The following is a 20556-nucleotide window of genomic DNA, read 5'->3' as shown; positions in this document are numbered from 1 at the left end:
GAGCGACCCACGGTCGTGGACCACCACCAATCGCTTCGTCTCCTTCTTGCGAATCGAATGAGCCCCCTCCCACTGATTTTCGTCAACTCTATACATGCATTTCAGTTTTCCGATCGCTGAGCACCGCGAATGCTTCGCCGTCTGACTTCTTCTTCTTCTTTTTTTTTTTTAAATTTTTTTTTATTAATTTTAATTATATTAATTAAACTATATTTTAGTTAATTAAGAATATTTAAATAATTACAATAATTAATTATTTTAACTAATTAAGAATACATTACAATGATAATTACTGTAATTAAACATATATTTTAATTAATTAAAATAATTTTGGATTTAACAAATAACAAATATAAAATTCTTTGAATTTAAACTTAAATTTAATATGGCAAAATTTAACATTATTTTTTTTAGGGTGAGAAATTGCATATTATGTAGACCCATAAAAGGGTATTTTGGTCCAAAAAGTCATTAAATATCAACTTAGCGCAGAAAAACACTACCAAACGCAGCAGACGCGCGTCTTCTTCACCTCCCGTTAGTTTTTAACAGAATGGGGGTTTTTTGCTGACTAAAACAAAACAGGAGGGGGCTTTTAGCCTATTCTCATAACAAGAGGGTTGTTTTTGCAGACTTTTTAAAACACAGGGGGGTTTTATGCATTTTGTCCATTTTTTGAGGACACCTTGCAATTTATAGGACTGTTAAACAAGTTGAATTGAATGGAATGCTCCAACTTGAAAATTTGGATATGAGACAATCAAATCGAGCTCAAACAAGCTTTATTTAAATCGAATTTGAATTGGATTCAAGTATTTGATGTTTCTAAATGTATTTAATTACTAATGATTCATTGTTTGGATGATGAGGTTGAAGTCTCACAGTCAAGAGATCATGAGCTCTAATTCTAAGCATGTAGGTTTTAGCCTATTTTTATAGTAGTAATGTGTCCAAAACGTGTAAGGCATGTCCAACGCCTTGTTCCCTTTTTTTGTTTTAATTTTTGGACACGCTAATGCCATATCCGAGACATGTATGTGTCCGATATTGCATCGGCTAATTTTTTGGAATGACAGTGCATTATAAATTATAATAGTCCATTGCTCTCTTTTGAGACATTGTTATATTTAAAAAAAAAATGTATCTAATTGTTATTTTTTAAAACATAATTGATGTTCAAATTTAATAAATTAACCAATTTAGTTGAAACGAACTTCCATCCATTAATCCCAAGTTGAATATGGAGTAATCTGAGTGTTTCTTCGACCCAATTCCGGAGCTCCAATGTGAGCCCATGAAAGAATAGAAAGGCCCATATGAGCATCCACACAACATTTGCACATGATGTCCCAACCTGAGACTGAGAGCCGCCACTGGGTTTGGGTTTTTGTTTCGGCCACTGGAAGTGGCGTAAAGTCAAAAAGAACAGAAAAAGGGAATACATTACATTAAAATTTGTATAATCTTTTCTTAGGCGGTCGGAAGAGGGTCACCAAGAGAAAGCAGCTGTCTTTGTCGAATCCTCAAAAGCTAAAACAAAATTGCCTTCTCATCATCACCTAAAGCTCAAAAAGGGCGACTCTCCTTAGTTTCCAACTCCATCCTGCGCCTCTGTATTTTCCCCGAATCACAATCACATACACAAATGTATATAAAGGCTTATTAGTCTTTTTCTTTGCACAAGAATTCGCCTTTTCCCTGCCTGAGAGACCTCGCCACATGCAATAAAAGGTCAAGCTTAGCTCCCAAATACTCTGCATTCCAATGGCTCTTGTGAGCAGAATCCCGTCTTCTTCTCCAGCACCACTTCAATCAATAAAACCCAAATCTTTTGGCTTCAGCCCGGTTTTCACCATTCAGTGTGCATCAAGCTCACCAAAGGCGTCGCCTTTCACTGAAAAGCATTCAATTGAGAGGTATGAAAGGGATAGCTGGTTGTACAAGAACCAGCTGCAGCAGCCCTCTTGCTCCTGCCCACTCCCATCTGATCAAGAATTTGTCAGGGACTATGATATCGCTTTGCAGCTGCCAGAGCTAAGGAAATTACTTGAAGTTTTGAGAGAAAAGAGAGAAAATTCAAATGGGGTTGAGAAGAGAGGGCCTGGAAATGTGTTCTTGGTGGGGACTGGGCCCGGGGACCCGGAATTGCTGACCCTGAAAGCATTGCGAGTCATAGAGAGTGCTGATCTCTTGTTGTACGATAGATTGGTGTCTAATGATGTTTTGAATTTGGTGGGACCCAATGCGAGGCTTCTGTATGTTGGAAAGACTGCTGGGTACCATAGCAGAACTCAGGTTGGTTTATTTGCTGGATTTTTTATGCATTTACACATGTCCAAATTGCAGGTTTTTTTGTGGTTTCATGAATTAAATGTGGTAAAATTTGTTGAGCCCTGAAGTGGTTTTTTGATGATTTTAATGAAGTTAATTTTAGACATTTGGCTTATAGGATTATACTTCTGAGATTCTACCTATAGTTTGGTGGTTGGAATGCTTTAGATTGGGGAGTTGGAGAAAAAGAAATCTCTGTCACAGTTGGTTTCTCTTCATTGCCTTTCTGTTTAACTTATGTGAACAGAATTTTTGTGATAATTAGTTGACATAAGTACGACGCAGAATGCTTCAGTAAACAATGGGATTGATACGAAATTGGGCAACTGAAACAATAAATGACGATCTGGCTGTAGGTAGATCTGCTTGAGATGATTGATAAATTAGACGCAAAAAATAATAAAGTATAGCTGGATGCACGATTCCTTTCTTGATACTTCAAGTCATAAGTCCATATTAGCAAGCAGATGTTGTTTAGTCCGAAATTCGTATTCTGCTCCTTGTTTATAAGATGATAATTTGAATTTGCCTGTGAATAAGACAACCTGGACGGCGCCAGATTGTTTAACATCCATTTTTTAGCCTGGTGTTGATGTTCATTATCTTCCCAATTTGTATGTCAGTTGCATCTTCTTTTCAGTGCTAAATTTGCTTTATCATCTGCTTGGGAAAAAGTTAGTTATGATTGTGGTTTTAGCAGGAGGAAATTCATGAATTGCTTTTGAGCTTTGCTGAAGCTGGAGCAAATGTTGTGAGGCTAAAAGGCGGGGATCCATTGGTGAGTTTACTGAAATCATGTTATTGGCTGTGTTTTTAAGTCAATATCTATGTATAACTAGAGGTTTTAGAAGTTCAGCAGAAGCATTTGTGTTTAGAATTAAATAATGAGTCTTATAACTGTTGGTTATTAGGTATTTGGAAGGGGTGGAGAAGAGATGGACTTCCTGCAACAACAAGGAATTGAAGTTAAAGTCATTCCAGGTATATGATTTGAATATAACTTCTCAAAGTTTCATTTTTTCACCTTCTCTTTTCTTTGATGAGTCTCTATGATAGTCCTCTGTATTAAATACCGGTTTTGCCAGGGCAGTGACATAGACATAATAACATTCAAATAGTGCAATATACCAGCAGGCACATTGATTCAGCATGAAAGTTTTCTATGAAATTTACATCAAAAGATCACCTTATTCCCTTTACAATACTACCTTTAGCTAATTGAAGAGACGTGGACTTTATGAAGGTTTTAAGTTCCCATGAGAAGAGATGTCAGTATTTCTCAAAAGCAGCTATGCCTTGTCTATAAACAATGCAGCTGTTCTTCTCCTCCAAAGTACTTGTTTTCTCATGTCGGGTATATATTAAACGCAGTGCCTGTACTGCCGATAACTGAGCACTGTGTAATTGTCTTTTATGCTCCATGATTTGTTAACCAGAATATAACCTTATGAAGTAGCTAAGACAGTGTTTGTCTTGAAAAGGGTGAATTTGTACCTATTAATTTTGTTCAATTTTTGGCAGGCATAACAGCTGCTTCTGGAATAGCTGCTGAATTAGGAATTCCTTTGACACATCGTGGTGTGGCAACTAGTGTTAGATTTCTGACAGGCCACTCAAGAAAGGGAGGAACGGATCCTCTGTTTGTGGCAGAGAATGCTGCTGATCCTGATTCTACTCTTGTCGTCTATATGGGCTTATCAACTCTCCCATCTCTTGCCTCAAAACTGATGTTTCATGGGTTGCCGGAGGACACACCAGCTGCTGCCATCGAGCGAGGCACTACACCCCAACAACGCATTGTAAGAAACGTCATTAATTTTATACAAGTACAGTATTAAATTTGGGAAATACGCATCATCTATAACAGTCATCACTATGCCTATCACTGACCCTCAAGCTTAAAATTCTCATCTTCCTGAAGTTTCAGATGGATGCATACTTGGTTTTAGGAAAAATGTGAAATTTGCTCAAAAGCAGTTAAATTGCCTGGAATGGGCTTTTGCCTGTGTCCTGTGACATCTGCCATGGAACACATGCCCACAGCATCCAAAGTGTGCAAACCTGAACAATTTGATTTGCTTTTCTTTCCCAATCAAGTCGAATATGATCTTTAACAATTTCTTCTTACTACTTAGTATTAGAAAGTTTAAAAGTACAGTCATAGTTACCAGGTGCTTTACACCTGATCGACTATAGAATGACATCATTCCTACCATATGCCTACGGTCACACCAAAATCTTATACTGGGTATCAGATTGCATCTTTTGTCACTGTGGAATCACTATGAGAACAACCTCAAACTTGTTTGGATATAAAAAATGCAGAAATATTTAGCTAATAAATTTCTGAACAGGATCGATGCTTATTGCTGTTATGGTTTGTGAATTGTGATACTGGATGTGATGAGAAGATTTTTACTTGTGGTAGTGGATCTGATGAGAAATCTTCTTTGTGTCGTTTGAGTTCATATCTTACCAAATCTATATTTTGCTACAACCAGGTTTTTGCTGCACTGAAGGACCTCGCTGATGAAATTGCATCACATCAACTGGTGTCACCAACTTTGATTATCATCGGGAAAGTAGTTGCTCTTTCTCCATTATGGCCACGTGCCATGAATAAGACTTCCACATTGGTTGAGTCCAGGTAGCAGCTCGACAAAAGAGACAAGCGTTGTTTTCCACAGCCAAATCAGCTGAGACCAGCTTCATTGCTGCTTGTGGGCCGAGTCTTGGTTGAAACTGGCACTTCCTTCCTGAATCAAGACTTTGGAGATGTGTATGCGCAAGCATCAAATGCAATGCTCGGCTTGTTTGTGATTAAATTGCAGGTAGAAAATTTGAGTCTCTGCCCCTTGTATAATTGCTCATTCGGATTTGTTTTCTAGGAGTAGACAGAAAGATATTGTACTAGCAATCTTTGTTTAACCATTGATACGTTTAGATAAAATCCAATAAAATTCTTTAACTTGTGTTTTCCATTTTCATGGCTTCTTTGTTCCTTTCTGACTACAACGCAACATTAGCTGTTGCAGAAAAACAAAGCCAGAAGTCCCTTCTGATGTCAATTTGAATGTCCTTGGAATAAGATTTTTCATCTTTTTTCTTATTGTACTTTGTTTTCGAATTCTTGCTTGAAAAATGGACCATCTTACTTTTACCAATTAGTTGTATTTTTCAGATATGGAAAAACATTTCCACCTAATTATCTGCACAACATACCTTTTTTTCTGACAGAAGTATATGATTTGAGGACAAGGATTTCAATTCATGTTAACAACATATGGGACAGAGACATTTGCAGAAGCAGAAAAGATAATAGAGTAATTAACATGTAAAGTACACCAAGTGAAACTGAGTATTATCAGATATGCAAGAAGACTCTAAACATTAAACATAAAAACTTTGTTATAAACTCTACAACCAGAGTAAGGCTTTTACATAAAAGTTACACATTTTATTCACATAATCTGTGTTTATATATATATATATACAAACATAGATATCTATACTGCTGCCTAGATACAACATAAAGAATAAATAAAATTAATAAAATACTATATTTGCTCCCCCGCAGAGCACGGTATTAACAGAGAGACAACATACAAAAGGGGAGAAACCAATGGAGAAAGCTGCTTATTTTACTGTATACTACAATAGTTCCTCGTGGTATTGTTCTACATATAGAAACAGTGCAAGAATTCGGTGATTCTTCCAGTGTATCCTCAAAATGTGAATTTTCTTGCCTCCAAGCTTTTAAGAAGGTCGATCAATGCTGAAAGGTGAAGGCATACTGTGAAGTGTGACCTTAAGAATAGGCCCTAATGCATTTCTAAGCCTGATTGCTTGGCGTTCTGCCAAAGATCATAACTTATCAAGTGGAAACCAGACCAGTGACATGAAGAATAATGTATTGTGTATCATCAGACGGAAGCATCAACATTTGTATTATTGCACATGCACTCTGGGATAGGATACTTTGTCACGTCCCTCCCAGCTTTGCTAGTCCGAAGCTCTGGCTGCCCCAACGAATCCCGGTGCAAGTCCAGTATGATATTGTTGAACTCAGAATCGGGAAGAGAGGAGTTCATGAAATATGTGAGCATTTGCCTTTTGTTTGGGATGATAGTCTTCTTGTGTCCTGCATAGGCCCTGTACCCCTGTTCCGGAGAAATATTAACACACTTGTAAACCAGAGTTTCTCACTGCATTAGTAAGTGATGAGAAACATGAACCAGGAGATTAGACCCTTCATATACATCCTAGATTTAGTTTTCCTCTCACTTTATACCAATATGAAGTCTTGGGTGGAAAGAATTATTTTTCAATCTGCGCTGCACTAACCACTGACATTACTTAGCCAAATTGTATGTGGTTCTTGATTGAGACAAGTTTAAGTCGTCCAGAAAGTAAGGAAACAGTATTATAAACCAAGATTTGTTTAGCTCATTCATCATTTACAGAAACCTCTGAATAGAATAGTCTTATTGTATGTGATTTGCGCGATATGAGCCAAAATGATGTGTAATTTCACCCTGCATGAAAATCGATGAGATACCTGGATGGCGTGGCCCATATTTCCACCATGAGATGCCATGAATACATCACTTCTTTCAGAAACTATATAGTCTATAGCAGCCATTATAGAAGCCTTCTTTGCAAATGGCTCCAGCTCCCCTGGCAAGGCAAGGTCTTCCTTGTTGTAGAAATGAGGAAATTCTCTCGTCAACGGGAGCAAGGTTTCCTTTCCTCCCAGTGGAATTCCTCCAGCCCAATAGATCCTCGCACTTTTAGGAGCTCCCAAAGCTTTGAGCAATCTAAACATCCAGCGGTACAATAGTTTAGGAAAAACAACTTTGCTAGTTTTATTGGTTGAACTGCTTGCATTATAGAAGCTTTACCTTGCAACTTCCAAGGTATTTAAGGGGCAGAGCCCAGCAAGTTTTCGTTCATGGTAGGTCATGTTGGATCTTGAAGTCAAGAGCTTCGGACGTGTCTTTCTCTCATTATTGATCATCTCATCATAATCTGGAGTAAGACCCGGAAGACAACCGGTTCTTACCCACACGTCCTTCTCCATTCGAAGATGAAGAGCAAGATAAGGTCCCTTGCTCCTCATTCTCTCTGTAAGCTTGTCACCGAGCTCTTGGATATGTGGGGCAAACCTCAAAGCATGAAAAGCAACCTGCAAATTAAATAGGTTTGCGGTTGGTGAATGAGAATCTACAGAAATACCTAGGTGGAGAAAAGGTTGCAAGAAAAGGAGACAGGCAGTTCTGTCCTCCATTTCTTAACTACAGAGTTTAGATTTCTCTAGGCCTCTGAGTTAACTAGAGAATGGGAAAGAAAGCAAAAACACAAAGTATAAGAGATTAGATACCTTGCAACGAAGCTTTTGAAGATCAGAAGGAAGGTCCTTGGAAAGCCTCGAGTCCAGGCCACGCAATAGTAGCACACCATCCCTCCTAATCTGCAGGGGGAAAAAGATTACTTCAAATAAGACCCTCAGCCACCCAAAAAACAGAAAAAGGAAAGAAAGCAATTCAAAAACTTCCCTCCATTTTCAGTACCTTGGTAATTTTTTTGCAAAAAATACTTTTATATGAAACCGAATGGAAATATAAATTATATCATTTGAACACATTATCTTCCCAAAAGATGTGACATCAGACATAAGAGTTCACATTAATATTTCCGCTGGCCGGCCAAAAGATTAAGTTTTTCTAGTTTAACGGTGTTGGTGATCAGAGTTCAACCATGTTAAAAGAGTCAAATTTCAGTCACCGTGGCAACTTCTCAGGTTCCATCCATGTCAAAGACTTAAACTTTGAGTTCATTCTCCATGCCTTTGCAGCTCAAAAGCAGCCAGTTGTGACAGATTCAGAGGACAAGGAATCTCAACTTTTCTTCAATCAATATAGATATAAAATTTGCTAACAGATTAGATTATTAACTGTGTTGGTCCATCTGCGGGCCATTGCTGAAGTGCTATATGAGTTGCCAAAAAGCATATGGTTTCTCTTCCAATATACTTGCTAATCAGTGTACTAAGAATAATTTTAATTAATAAATCAAGCTTGATGGGTCACTTGAGAGCATAGGAGGCGGATTTTTTGTTTTCTTACACGTCGAAGGTAACGTGAGCGTATCCACTCCGGGGAGACATGAAGGGGAGTCCTCTTCTCCTCCACCGGCCTCGTCATCAAATGGGTTGAAGGAAGTGAGGAGACTATTCGAACATCATTTGCCAAGACATTCTTGAAATGATCCAAATCAAATATATCCGAAAATTCACTGCAACAATCACAAGAGAAACAGAACAAGTTAGTAATTTACTTCACAGAAGAAACACAAGAACATAGTAAGAACTGTATAACAATTTAAAATCACTACAATCACATCCAAAACATTGTGTTGTCTCTTTGTATGTTTGTGTGTGCTTGTCCGAACTGTTAGGTGATGTCCAAAGCAAATAAATTCGTCATAGGCCAGAAGGCCAAGAATTCTCAATTAAACTGCACCAAATTTGACTTATTCTCAAAACGTGGAAGTTTGATTGAAGAGAACTTTTGGGACATTCTCTTTTGTAGCTTGGAACAAAGAAAGATAGCTAAAAAGATCAAGAAACGGTCAAAAGAACAAACCTTTCATCACCCCAAATTACATTGACTTGCAAGATGGGCACAACCAAAGCTGCACCAAGAATTCTTGCAATCACCACAGCATCAACAATCTGATTCCTCTGCTGGTTCATCCCTCCGGACACCACCACCAACAAGTACTTACTTCTGTCTTTCACAATATCACCACTTTCTGTTCTGTACCCTGGACTGAAGTCCAAACAAGGCTTATACCCCATACCATCAGGCTGCGCCCAAAACCCAGCCTTTTCACCCCTTCTTCCATCAACATTCAGCTCAGAACTCGAGAGCCCAGTTGCCAATGACGCCTTTTCTTGAGAAACAGAACATGGGTTCTGCCCAAAAGGTATTGCGGGATCAAAGTGCGACCACATGTTCAACATCCACAGAAAACCAAATACAAAAAACAAGAACATGAAAAACCACGGATTCTTGAGCAAAACCCTGAGCTTTGAGCCATGACTCTGTTTTCTCTTGGGAGAATGCAGCAAAGACTCGAGAGATGACTGCGAGATTGAGTTGATGATCTGAGATGGCACGGATATGTAACTCTGATGCTTCTTCTTGTTGCTCTTTGAGACGGCCATTTCACACATTCAGACACGCACTTACGGTAGGCCTCTGTATTAGTGAGACAAAGAAATGGTCTGCAGTTGTGTATTAAATGGTCGTGCTTGTGCTAGTCTTTTGAGCTTTCATGGGAAGATTTAAGAGAGAGAGAGAGAGAGTGCGGGGGGGAACGCGCAACCCAATTGGTGCGCGTCTGGCATATGTTTCGTACTGGCTAATGAAATGGGAGAGGTCAGGGAAGGGAAGGAAGGTGGTCTGTTTTTGTGTCAGTTTTTTGAATTTCTTTCTCTTTGGTTTAAGATTCTAAGTAATGTGTGCGAATGTGATCATCATACTTATATATATAATGTTTGTGTAAGAGGGACAACTTTCTGCTGTCGTCATAAAACAATCTCATGATGTAATAAATTACAGCTATTACTCAATAATATGGCCATACAAATAAAAATGAAAATGTGTGAATATGATCATCATGTTTTCTCCTAACGTAGCTTATCATATCATAACAATTTAAATATAAAACAACATACTTATAATTCGACTGTGACGACTAATTTTAGTCCAATCTGCACCCTATAAATCTATCTTAATTGGCTTATTTATTTGGATAGTAGTTATAGCACGACATGATCATATCATATGCAAATATTATTCTATTTTAATAGTAGTTACTGATCTATTTTCATAGTAATTATTAGTTAGTCATAGATACTTAATGTTGATTATTAGAATTATTAAGGTAAATTACAAAGACTCCCCTGAGATGTACCATAAAATTACAAATACCCCCTTAAAAAAGTCTATTGTAATTGTTAATAATTGAAATCATGATATAACTATAATCGATCTATTTAAAATATGTATACATATATATATATATATACCGTATCTATCGGTAGTTCTCAATTCAACCCTTTATCCTATAGAAAAATGCAAATGAGCATATGTTTAGAGTAGGTAGTATGTAGCAAGTTGTTTATTACTTTATGAAAATAGAATCAACAGCTGGAAATTGAGATGGAAGTTAGTTGTACCCACATCACATCACTTCCACTCATATAAATATTTAACTTTTTTTCTTTTCTTTTCATAAATATTTAATACCAAGCTTTAATTTTATTAATAATAATTAGGATGACATACCTACTATTTCAATAATTAAACTTCACTTTTCTTTTTCTTGTTTTTAATATGAATATTGAGTTAAGATGAGTTTTTACCATTTCACACAGACAAAAAATATTATAAATATTCAATTTTCAATAATTATCTTAAGAAATTTCAATACTCTCCGTATACAACATATTGATAACAAGTTTTAACCGCAATCTAAATTGTTTGATTGATTTTTTTTCATTTATTTTTATTGAAAAAAAAAAAACAAAACAAAAGAGTAGTTATAATTATTTATATTATTTTAATGTGACTGATCCAAATGAATTAAAATTATAAATAGTCAAATTTTGAATTGTTGGACATACATATGAAACTATGATCGCATTTATCATGCTGGATTTATGATGGAGTAAGTGCTTTCAATTTAATCATCCAAGCCGTAGAATAACATGACATGTAGCATGGAGAAGACATCTCCACCACACATTGTGGGTAAGTGTCGTGTTAGAATGGGGGTGGGAAGAATCATGTGACATGCCGCCATTCCCTTCCCTTCCACCCTGTCTTCTTTTGTATTTTGCTTCATCCCCAGTCCCACAAATGATGGGAGGGAACAATCATCATTTTAAATTTTCCTACATTCCCCATCCAATTATTAATTTTTAAATTATGTCATTTATAAATATTTATTTTCAAGAATTTTCTACTATTTTTAAGTTTCTTGAGAAACTTTTTATTTTTTTCTAATATTTAAGTGAAATATTTTTTTTTATATTTATAACTAATTTTTTTGTCGTGCATAAATATTTTATTCAGTGATGATTAATTTAATTTTGTGTTAAATTAGTAATGTTATATGTGTATATATCAATTTCATAAAATATTTATAACGCATAGTTAATAAATAAATATTATAGTATTACTGTGATTTTCTTAATTAAAGAAATAGTATCCCGAATCTCGAAATCCAGCTGGAGACACCGAGGTACACGCTGGCAACTTTTCCAACGTGGCAGACAGTGACTTCTCACTTTCAGGCCACCTCGGCTCCCCCGAAAAGAGATACACTTCCCCAACGTGGGCCCCTCCCTAGGAATATGCTTTGTCCTTCTCTCACACTCACGGTCTGGGCTACATTTTTCGGAGCAACGATGGAATCTATCGCCTATTATGACTTGTTTGGATGCCGCAATTTGTGTCCCAACTCCGATGGGCTAATGTGGAAATAGCTTACACACTAACTTGTTGCCTAATTGTTGGGACTTTTATTATGAATTCTATGTAAATACTATATGACAAATAACTAAGTATTCACTTTTATATTTATTTAAAGTACAAACTATTTCACATTATTACTTTAATTTATAGAAATATTATATGTGAGAATAAATGAAATATAAAATATTTTCCATATATATAAATGTACGGAATATAAAAATATACAAAATAAATTAAAAAAATATTATCAATCCAAAATATATATATAACTAAAATCCATCACAAAACTCGCTTCATATCGTTGGATATTTTTAACTCAATTCATATATATATATACAAATGAATGGGTCAATTTGCAATAATGATGTCTTTTAAGATTAGCCAATCCAGTGTAAAGTTTTGAGGGAATGGAGGAGATGTGATGTCGTTGTCCACATTCAATTGGTGATGTGTATATGTATATAGTTACCATGACAACAAGTTTCCAAACCATAATGGTGCCCAAATGTTGAAGTAAGAGTTTTGAGGAGCATTTCTAACATTATTTTCCTCAAACAAAATGATGCTTTCAACACCATTTTCTTTTCCTTCAACTTAAAGTCATACAAATGAAATCACAAAATGACAAATGATGATTCTTAGAACCCACAAATTAACTACTTTTAATTACCATCATTCTCTTCATTTGTCTTAGCTACAATCACTTCTTCTAACAATGATTGCTGCACATACACATGTACACATAGTTTCAGGAATAATCATGATGCTCATCATTTTCTGATATTACAACTACTTAAAACCCTAATCCAACTAGGTTAATATCATAAATTCAAGATAATTAATAACACAAATGTGTTAATAATTAAAGTGTGCGTTTCATAGCATTTTGAATTTTTTGTAGTACATAGTCGAGTGACTTTTATATAATCGAAGATATTTAATATGCTGAGATCATTAATTGCATATTTTTTTCTTGTCTCCTGGTACAACGTGAATATATATATATATATATACGATATGAAAACTTCTAACTTAGGTCATATTTTAATAAATTTTAAGAATTGATGATGTAAAAAATATATATACTTACTAAATTCAATAATTATATATTTGATAAGGTTCAGATTGGGTCGAGTTGGAACGAACTCTGCACCAAATCTACTCGACAATTCGACATTTCAGACGTTGATATCAGAACATCTGAAAGAAAGGGATTTAAAGATACGTTAATCCATACGAATACGAATATCTTGCTCTTATAAATAATTCGGACAACTTAAATTTAAGGTACATCATTATTAAAGAATGTATTTGTATTCTATCTAATTGGGTCTCGTACTTGAACTGTCGTACTGACCAAATAATTATAGTTAGGAAGGCCTGAGGTATGATCATTTTCTCATATTCCTAACATTTGTCTTAAATTTGGGTATCCTTGAAGTTCCACGCAACCTCAACCAATAACAATATTCGAAAGTGAAAGGGTAAAATAATAGGGAAACTCGTGCAAATTGAGACAAGTATGGTTTGAACAATAATTTTAGTTACAGCTAGTACTAATTATTTGAGCACAATATTCCACTTGGAAATCAATAATTCTGCATAATTCTGGTGGTGAGGCAACTCTATTATTATTACAGCATTCATTCAAAATGACAAACATGGAAGCTGGAACGGCCGTTTTGTGTTTGGCGGCCCACTTTTTATACTGCATCGAAAATGCTGCCCGGTTCTGTAGGGTCAATGCTGAAAACTCCTTCCTACATGCACCAATAATTATTACCAAATTATATCTATATATATATATATATATAGAGAGAGAGAGAGAGAGAGAGAGAATGATTGTCTTGTATATTTTATGTATCTTAATTCTTACATTCATGATTTCAAGATCACTTTGCTTCGAAATTCTTGTCTTAATATTTAAGTCACTTTATGGGAAATATTTAACTCTACACAAACAATTATTGCACAATTAAAATGGTGTTTCCTTGTTCTTAGATCCTTTATCCTTATTTTAAATCATTGGGTTTAGACATTACTTCGGTGCTTCTTAATCCCTCTCATTCTTATTACTTTTTCAACGAATAAAATGAAAAATCAAAAGGTCGTCTTATTCAAAACCCCAATTATGACATCCCTTCTCTCTACCATAGAGGCCAACGATAGACAATAACTCCCCCCCGAACACAACTTACAACTTTCATCGTACTGTGCTCTCCAAAGAGCAACTCTTCTCAAAATCTCACTCAAAAGGTGCTGAGTTGGAATCCCATTCTAACTAAGGATTCTTGTGGTTCCGGAGGTTCCAGCTACAGGAGAACCAGTGCAATAACATGAATTATTATTAATTTAAAATAAATTAATTATAATTATTTTTATTGAATATTAATATTTAATAAAAATTATTATAATAATTATATATCGATAATATAAAATAAATTAATCTAACCAACACTTACTATTACAGTAAATAATACTTATTATGCAGTAGAAATAACATTTTACGCATATCACCGGGGTTCGAACCATGACCTCAAATGTTATGAGGTCTCGGCTTCACTAACTGAGTTAGATCTCATCGATATAAAAAATTACTGCATTAACCTTCGTGTAGTTAGTTAATTTAAGTTACTCAAGTACATGCTTGCGGACACACATATATCTTTGTTTTTAATGAAATCTTGTATAACTATTGAATGCAATATTAATAATTATAGCTAAAAATATCATGGTATATAATTATTATTAAATACGATTAAATAAAAATCAATGCAAGAAAATAGTTTTTTCACCATTAAAAAATTATTTGCAACAGCTAAGACTATGGCAAAAATATTTATCATGATTTTTAGCCACCCTCGCAAAAACCACGACCAACAAACATTGTGTGACTGTAGTCAATAACTATTTCTTACAACTATTTATTATTAACCATGACAATTAGTCATGATTAAATGTTATATTTCTTCCCGTGTTTTCATAAATGTGAATGTAAATATATATATTTACATTTATAGTTTATTTAATCAATTTTTAATATACGGACGTAGTGAAATACCTTTGTAAATAAATTTGACATTTTTGGTCGTTTTCTCATATGCGAGCGTTATTATTTCATTATGAATTAAATAGTTTATGATTAAATAAATTAATAGCAAAGATCGAATATCAAAATTTATTACTCAAATACATATATATATATATATAATTAATATTTATGCTTGCCAGTGGGAGTATCATTTGGGGGGTGGGCGCAATTGGGTTGTAGGAGAAACAAATGGTAATTGAAGTGGTTGAAAAGTTTCTAATTTTTTGTAGAAATTGAAAGTGGGGTTATAATTAAAGCAATGAATTCAGTACAATTCTCAAGCAACAATAATTAACTAAAATTAATTATTGCAGGGTGATTACTCCCCTTTTCATAATGACATTTGCAGAATAAATAAATAAAATTAAACCTCAAAAAGAAATAGTTGATGCATTTATTATTAGGTATGTTTAATTTATTATTTTAATTAATTTTCTTTTTACATCGATCGAATTAATTAATTTTATTATGGGAAAAACCACTAAAAAGAGTTAATGAGACTTAATTCAGTAGACAAAATTGAAACACGGTGACATTTGACACCTTAAAAATCATGGGTTCGAACCCTTTATTTTATTATTATTATTTTATTTTTTTTTGCGGGACAAATTAAGAGGAATAATGATAGAAAATAAATTACATATGTAATTATTTAAACAGACCAGGCACATGACTTTAAATCACATTGCAACCACTTACAAAATCAATCCCTTTCGTGTTCCTAATTTCACATACATATATAGGAAATTAATTTATTTCTTTTGTTTTCTTTCTTCTGCATCTTTTTTATTTTTTATAAAAGCAATAATCATATAATTACATCAATATTTTAATAGATCGTACAGTACATTGCTTCGATTAATACATCTATATAATAAATCTTAATTTATTTATATATAATGAGACAAATATACACACAATAACGCCTGATAATTTTTTAACACGAAATTATTTTGCACATTTTACAACTATTGTAATAAAAAGAACATTATTCATAGATAATATCATTGGTGGGATTGGGGTGGATAGAGACTACAAACTACCATACTTTAATTACAATTGCAACAATGACCACACCTTTGCTATCCCTTTCAACAATGCAGTTTTAGTGTATATTTTGTCAAAACAAATAATGAAAAAAAAATAATTATTTTATTTTTTGACATATTAGTCTTGAATATGAACCTTAATTTCATTAATAAATGAAATCGTAATTTAATTCTTAATCTATGAATTAGTCGTGCAAATTTGACTGTGTTGTAAATTTTAATAATTTTGGAGTAAATGAATCGCTACAGAATTTTAACATGCTATTTTCATTATTTTTGGTTGTTATAGTCAAAAGGGAAAAATCACGATAACTAATAGTTAATCATGGCTTGCAATGGTTGTTGGTCATTTTTTCAACAGGCGGTGTCAAAATATTAGTATAGTTAAGAATCACGGCAAATACTTTGGTCATAGCTAAAATCATAGTAAATATTGATTAATTAATTTGTTTGTTCATTATTAATAATATTAATTTATTATAGTATTTAAGTCGCATTCATTTATTTATTTTTCTGAGAGAGAAAATGCATAATATTATACCAAATTAATGGGACCAACCAAGTCGGCTTGAATAGCTTAATAAAGATCATTTAATTTTCTCAAATTTAAATTCTTTAATTCAAATCAGAATTAGAAATAATGGGATGATGGATTTAATTATCAGAAATTGGATTTGATGGGATTGAGTAAGTCTGGCGGTTGTTAAAATTCGGAATCACTTCTAACCACTTTAATTAATTAATAATCCTTATTAGTTCAATCAAGATTCATAATTACTGCTACCAAATCCAACTTTTTAACCAAGAAAAATGTCACTAGTAAGTTTCTTTGCCAACAACCCAAATATATATACATATATATATTTTTCTTGTGTGCATTTTCAATTTAAAATATTACATGCATTAGAAAAAATATGATTTTTATTATAATTAATTATCCTAATTAAAAAAATCATAGTAAATACTAATCAACTACGACTACACAATTACAGCTATTGACGCCAAAGTAGCACAGTCACACATGAAATCTCGATAATTGTTGATAATCTCAATCAAAATTGTAGTTTCGGCATCAATTTTATTTGACTATAATAAGTAATTGTGATTTGTCATGATTTTTTAGTCGCAGCGATCCATAATATAGAGATAATTCATTTATTTTTATAATGACAATAGGGGCGTAGATTATACTAGAATGGATTTTATGTCGAGTTTATAAAAAAATATGATGTTAATTACTGTATTATAGAATTTGTAGCAAATAGAATGGAAAGATAAGACCAAAATTAAAATTATGATGCACAAGATAACAAGTTATATTTATAGATTAAGAAAATTAAAATATAATGAAGCAGTTGAATGGTTTAAATCAGATTGATGAAGAAGTTGAACCACCACATATAGAGTAGATTAATTAAAATATAATGTGGATTAAAGAGTCAGATGTTGCAAAAATATTGGCCTGTCATGTCAACTTCAACAATATAGTTTTTGTGACCTCAAAAAAAAAAAAAAAATCTTTTGAAAATATATATATAGATATAGATGTATGATGTGAGCCATTGGATTTTATTATTGTTTTTGCTGAGGATTGAGGTTGGGTATTGACTATGTTTATTTAAAATATTTAATTATAAGTTGAGACATTTTAATAAAAAAAATATTTTTTGAGTTTATAAGACATTTTAATAAAAAAAAATTAAATGATATGTCAATTCAGTCAATTATGATTGATGTGGAGAAAATTATGCGACCCAATAATGACATTTTATTCTTGTAAAAGAGAGGTACATGAATTCAAATCCTGAAGAAAATTGAAAAATCAATTTTAATACTAAGCATTAATTACTGCATATTATTTGGTAGTAAAGGTCATATCGAAATTAATCTATAGTTTAATTTTTTGACTGTATATGTGAGCAGTTCAACGCACTAGAATCCATCGTAGCCTAAAATGTGCATGCACACACTTTCACAAAGTTGAATGGTGAGATAGTAAGTTAACTGGAAATTATATGAAATATTTTTCTGCATATTGTCAGATTGGCAGAGGAGGAGTTTGGGATAAGCATCCTGACATCCGCACACTATATCTTATCACCCTCCAATAAGAAAATAATAATTATAGTAATAATTGATGCGGTTTGCGATTCGATTATTACCTCATTTTGTGAGGTATTGTTCGTTATTATTTTATCGGAACATTGCGGGTTGTTATGAACATGTAATTTATAGGCCGTTGAAACTCTTAGTCTACCATCATTGTTGGTCGTTTGTCGATATGAATAATACAGTAATAATGCTAAGTATATAATGTCACGTGAGCAGGAAAATCATCCATGTCAAACCTCTCACTCATCTGCTCAAAAATCAAACTATATGATATCCATTGGAATAAAGGGAGAGATCTCTATTATGCAAGGGGTATAGATAGAGTAATCTATAATTTGCTTAGTAAAATGACAATTAACTTGAGAAAAAGGCCAAGATCTAGCATTGTATCACGAAGACTAGTCAAAGCAATGGAATAAAATGAATTTATGTACAATTCTTGGAGTAAATTACGACGAGCTCTCCTGAGATTTAATGTAATTACAAATACCCCATTGACATCGTTATTTGAAAAATTATAAATACTCTTAATGATGGTCATTATTTTTAACCTTTTGTGAAGATGGGAATGGGATGAACATGCAGAAAGGAAAGAGATGCAATTAGATCCAGTTGTAATTCTTGTTTGTTGGTGAGACAAGTCATAAATTCATGTTTCTATTTAATTTATGGGTTTTCTCAGTAGCATTTATGGGTTTATCATGTTGGATTTCATCATATGGTAAATACAATTGTGCATGAGGGTAATGTGATGAAGATAAGCACTGTTAGGGGTTCTTGATAAATCTTGTAATTCTCAATCATACATTACAGCCTTTTGGTTTCATTCTTATTTAACAAAATTGGAAAGTAGGGGCTAACACATTTACACTCATTAACGAGCAGACTGTGTTTGTGTTGTGTGTATTCGAACAGAGTCTTTATAACTGACCAATTGTTATCAAAAATCAAAATTTAATCACGTGAGAATCAACACATATATGTAAAAAATGTGGGTTAAATTTCGCTAACTAAAAGTATCCTAACTTATATAATAGATGGTGACAATGTTGGGGCGTAGTTGATAGAAGTGGAGATGAGTAGGATAAGTGGATAGGGGGAGAAAGCAAGGGAGAGTGTTGTGAAGTTGGGAAGCAAAGAAAGGAAAAGGGGATGAGGGGATGTTAATTTCATGTGAGAATTGTCTGCTTCCCATGTGCCATTAAGTCCCCAATTTTGCCCTAAAACCAATCATCATCCCTTTTGTTCTGCTTCAATGAGTTGTACATTTGGGCCCTTTTCCATGACTTTTTTGGGACACCTCTCCTTTGTAAAAAGCTGTGCCCTTTTGCTCCATACATTCTTCCTCAAGCAACCCTTTAGCTCACTCTCCTTTCTCGGAATAGTAATTTCTTTTTATTTATTTTTTTTTGTGGGTGGCAATTGGCATTGACAGGAAAAACAAATAATTTTTGTGTGGGGCCATGTCTTTTCCTGAATTATTTCTTTCAGGTAGTTGTGCATTAATTCAACAATTATGAGTGCTTATTTTTCACTTATTTATAATTATAATAATAATAATAAGGTAAAAAAAATTGAATTGTGGAGATATTTGTCTCCTTTGAAAATTCTCGATTTATAACTATATTTGATGTCCAAAAATCACACCCAATGAGGAGCTCCTGGAAGCAAGAGGCCTGAGAAGGATATATTTTTTATTACATCAATGACTTAAACTCCCACTCCCTTTTGGCCCACTATAAATTCAGATCAAATTGAACAATATTTTATGCTGTTTAATTTTGTGGTGATATATTTGTTTATTATTTTATTTTTAATGGTTATATAGTATTCAGAAGTTCAAATATGAATACACAATGCTTTCTTCAAGCCAAGGCCCATGGCCTGAAGCCCATGACATGGACCAAGCCCATCATACTATTCATGGGCTCGATAATTAAGACTATGGACACATTTTATGGTATGTAGTAGAGTCTAATTGCCACATCTACGTTCAAATTTAAAAGGTTTTTCAATCATCTTAGAATAAAATATTTGAAAAGTTACAAAAATCATGTAATTTCATGAACAAAAATTATTTTACCATTATCTGAACCTTGTTGGGCTTAAAATAAACAAAAAATTAGGTACTAGTTTGAAAGAGCTCATAATTTAAAAAAATAATTTCAAATGTCTTCATATAAAAAAATTTTAAACTCGACACCATTCAACAATATACAGTCGAATTTACTGAAAATTTAAAAATTATTTGAATTTATAATTATCCAATCAAATCTAAAAAATCTGTTGTTTAGGATTTGAAATCTATGACTTTAAAAATCTAAGTATTACTACTAATAAAACTAAGGTTAAACGGATTGATACTCTCAAAGTTTAGGTCGAAATATACAAATATTGTCTAATTTCATAAAATTACAGCTACATTCTT

At 33.4% G+C, this 20556-nt stretch overlaps 2 protein-coding genes across 3 annotated transcripts; one reads left to right on the top strand and one right to left on the bottom strand.

The window, feature by feature from the left end:
* Positions 1490-5357, top strand: LOC105168741 (uroporphyrinogen-III C-methyltransferase). 2 transcript variants are annotated; one of them, XM_020693437.1, is made up of 5 exons: positions 1490-2295; positions 3029-3109; positions 3243-3312; positions 3853-4130; positions 4833-5357. In XM_020693437.1, exons 1-5 carry the CDS (start codon positions 1765-1767, stop codon positions 4980-4982), a joined length of 1110 nt encoding a protein of 369 aa, XP_020549096.1. In that variant the 5' UTR covers positions 1490-1764; the 3' UTR covers positions 4983-5357. The 2 variants fall into 2 exon arrangements, with proteins under 2 accessions (XP_020549096.1, XP_011087190.1); XM_011088888.2 differs by having other exon boundaries at positions 1495-2295; positions 3032-3109.
* LOC105168731 (uncharacterized protein At1g04910) lies at positions 5947-9868 on the bottom strand. The gene is made up of 6 exons (XM_011088878.2): positions 8976-9868; positions 8457-8625; positions 7712-7801; positions 7233-7516; positions 6890-7148; positions 5947-6491 (listed from the first exon to the last, which is right to left on the bottom strand). The coding sequence occupies exons 1-6, from the start codon at positions 9566-9568 to the stop codon at positions 6255-6257; spliced, it is 1632 nt and encodes a 543-aa protein (XP_011087180.1). The 5' UTR covers positions 9569-9868; the 3' UTR covers positions 5947-6254.

The sequence above is a fragment of the Sesamum indicum genome, linkage group LG1, assembly GCF_000512975.1.
Source record: "Sesamum indicum cultivar Zhongzhi No. 13 linkage group LG1, S_indicum_v1.0, whole genome shotgun sequence".
In the NCBI taxonomy this organism is placed as follows: Eukaryota; Viridiplantae; Streptophyta; class Magnoliopsida; order Lamiales; family Pedaliaceae; genus Sesamum; species Sesamum indicum.
This window is presented reverse-complemented; position numbering and strand designations above follow the sequence as displayed.

What these genes read in the sequence shown, in the direction of transcription:
- LOC105168741 (XM_020693437.1), top strand. Translation starts at nt 1,765, where the DNA reads ATGGCTCTTGTGAGCAGAATCCCGTCTTCTTCTCCAGCACCACTTCAA. An exon ending in GGTACCATAGCAGAACTCAG is followed by an intron (nt 2,296 to 3,028) that starts GTTGGTTTATTT and finishes TTGTGGTTTTAG; the next exon opens with CAGGAGGAAATTCATGAATT. An exon ending in TGAAGTTAAAGTCATTCCAG is followed by an intron (nt 3,313 to 3,852) that starts GTATATGATTTG and finishes AATTTTTGGCAG; the next exon opens with GCATAACAGCTGCTTCTGGA.
- LOC105168731 (XM_011088878.2), bottom strand. Translation starts at nt 9,568, where the DNA reads ATGTGTGAAATGGCCGTCTCAAAGAGCAACAAGAAGAAGCATCAGAGT. An exon ending in GTAATTTGGGGTGATGAAAG is followed by an intron (nt 8,626 to 8,975) that starts GTTTGTTCTTTT and finishes TGATTGTTGCAG; the next exon opens with TGAATTTTCGGATATATTTG. An exon ending in AATACCTTGGAAGTTGCAAG is followed by an intron (nt 7,149 to 7,232) that starts GTAAAGCTTCTA and finishes CTGGATGTTTAG; the next exon opens with ATTGCTCAAAGCTTTGGGAG.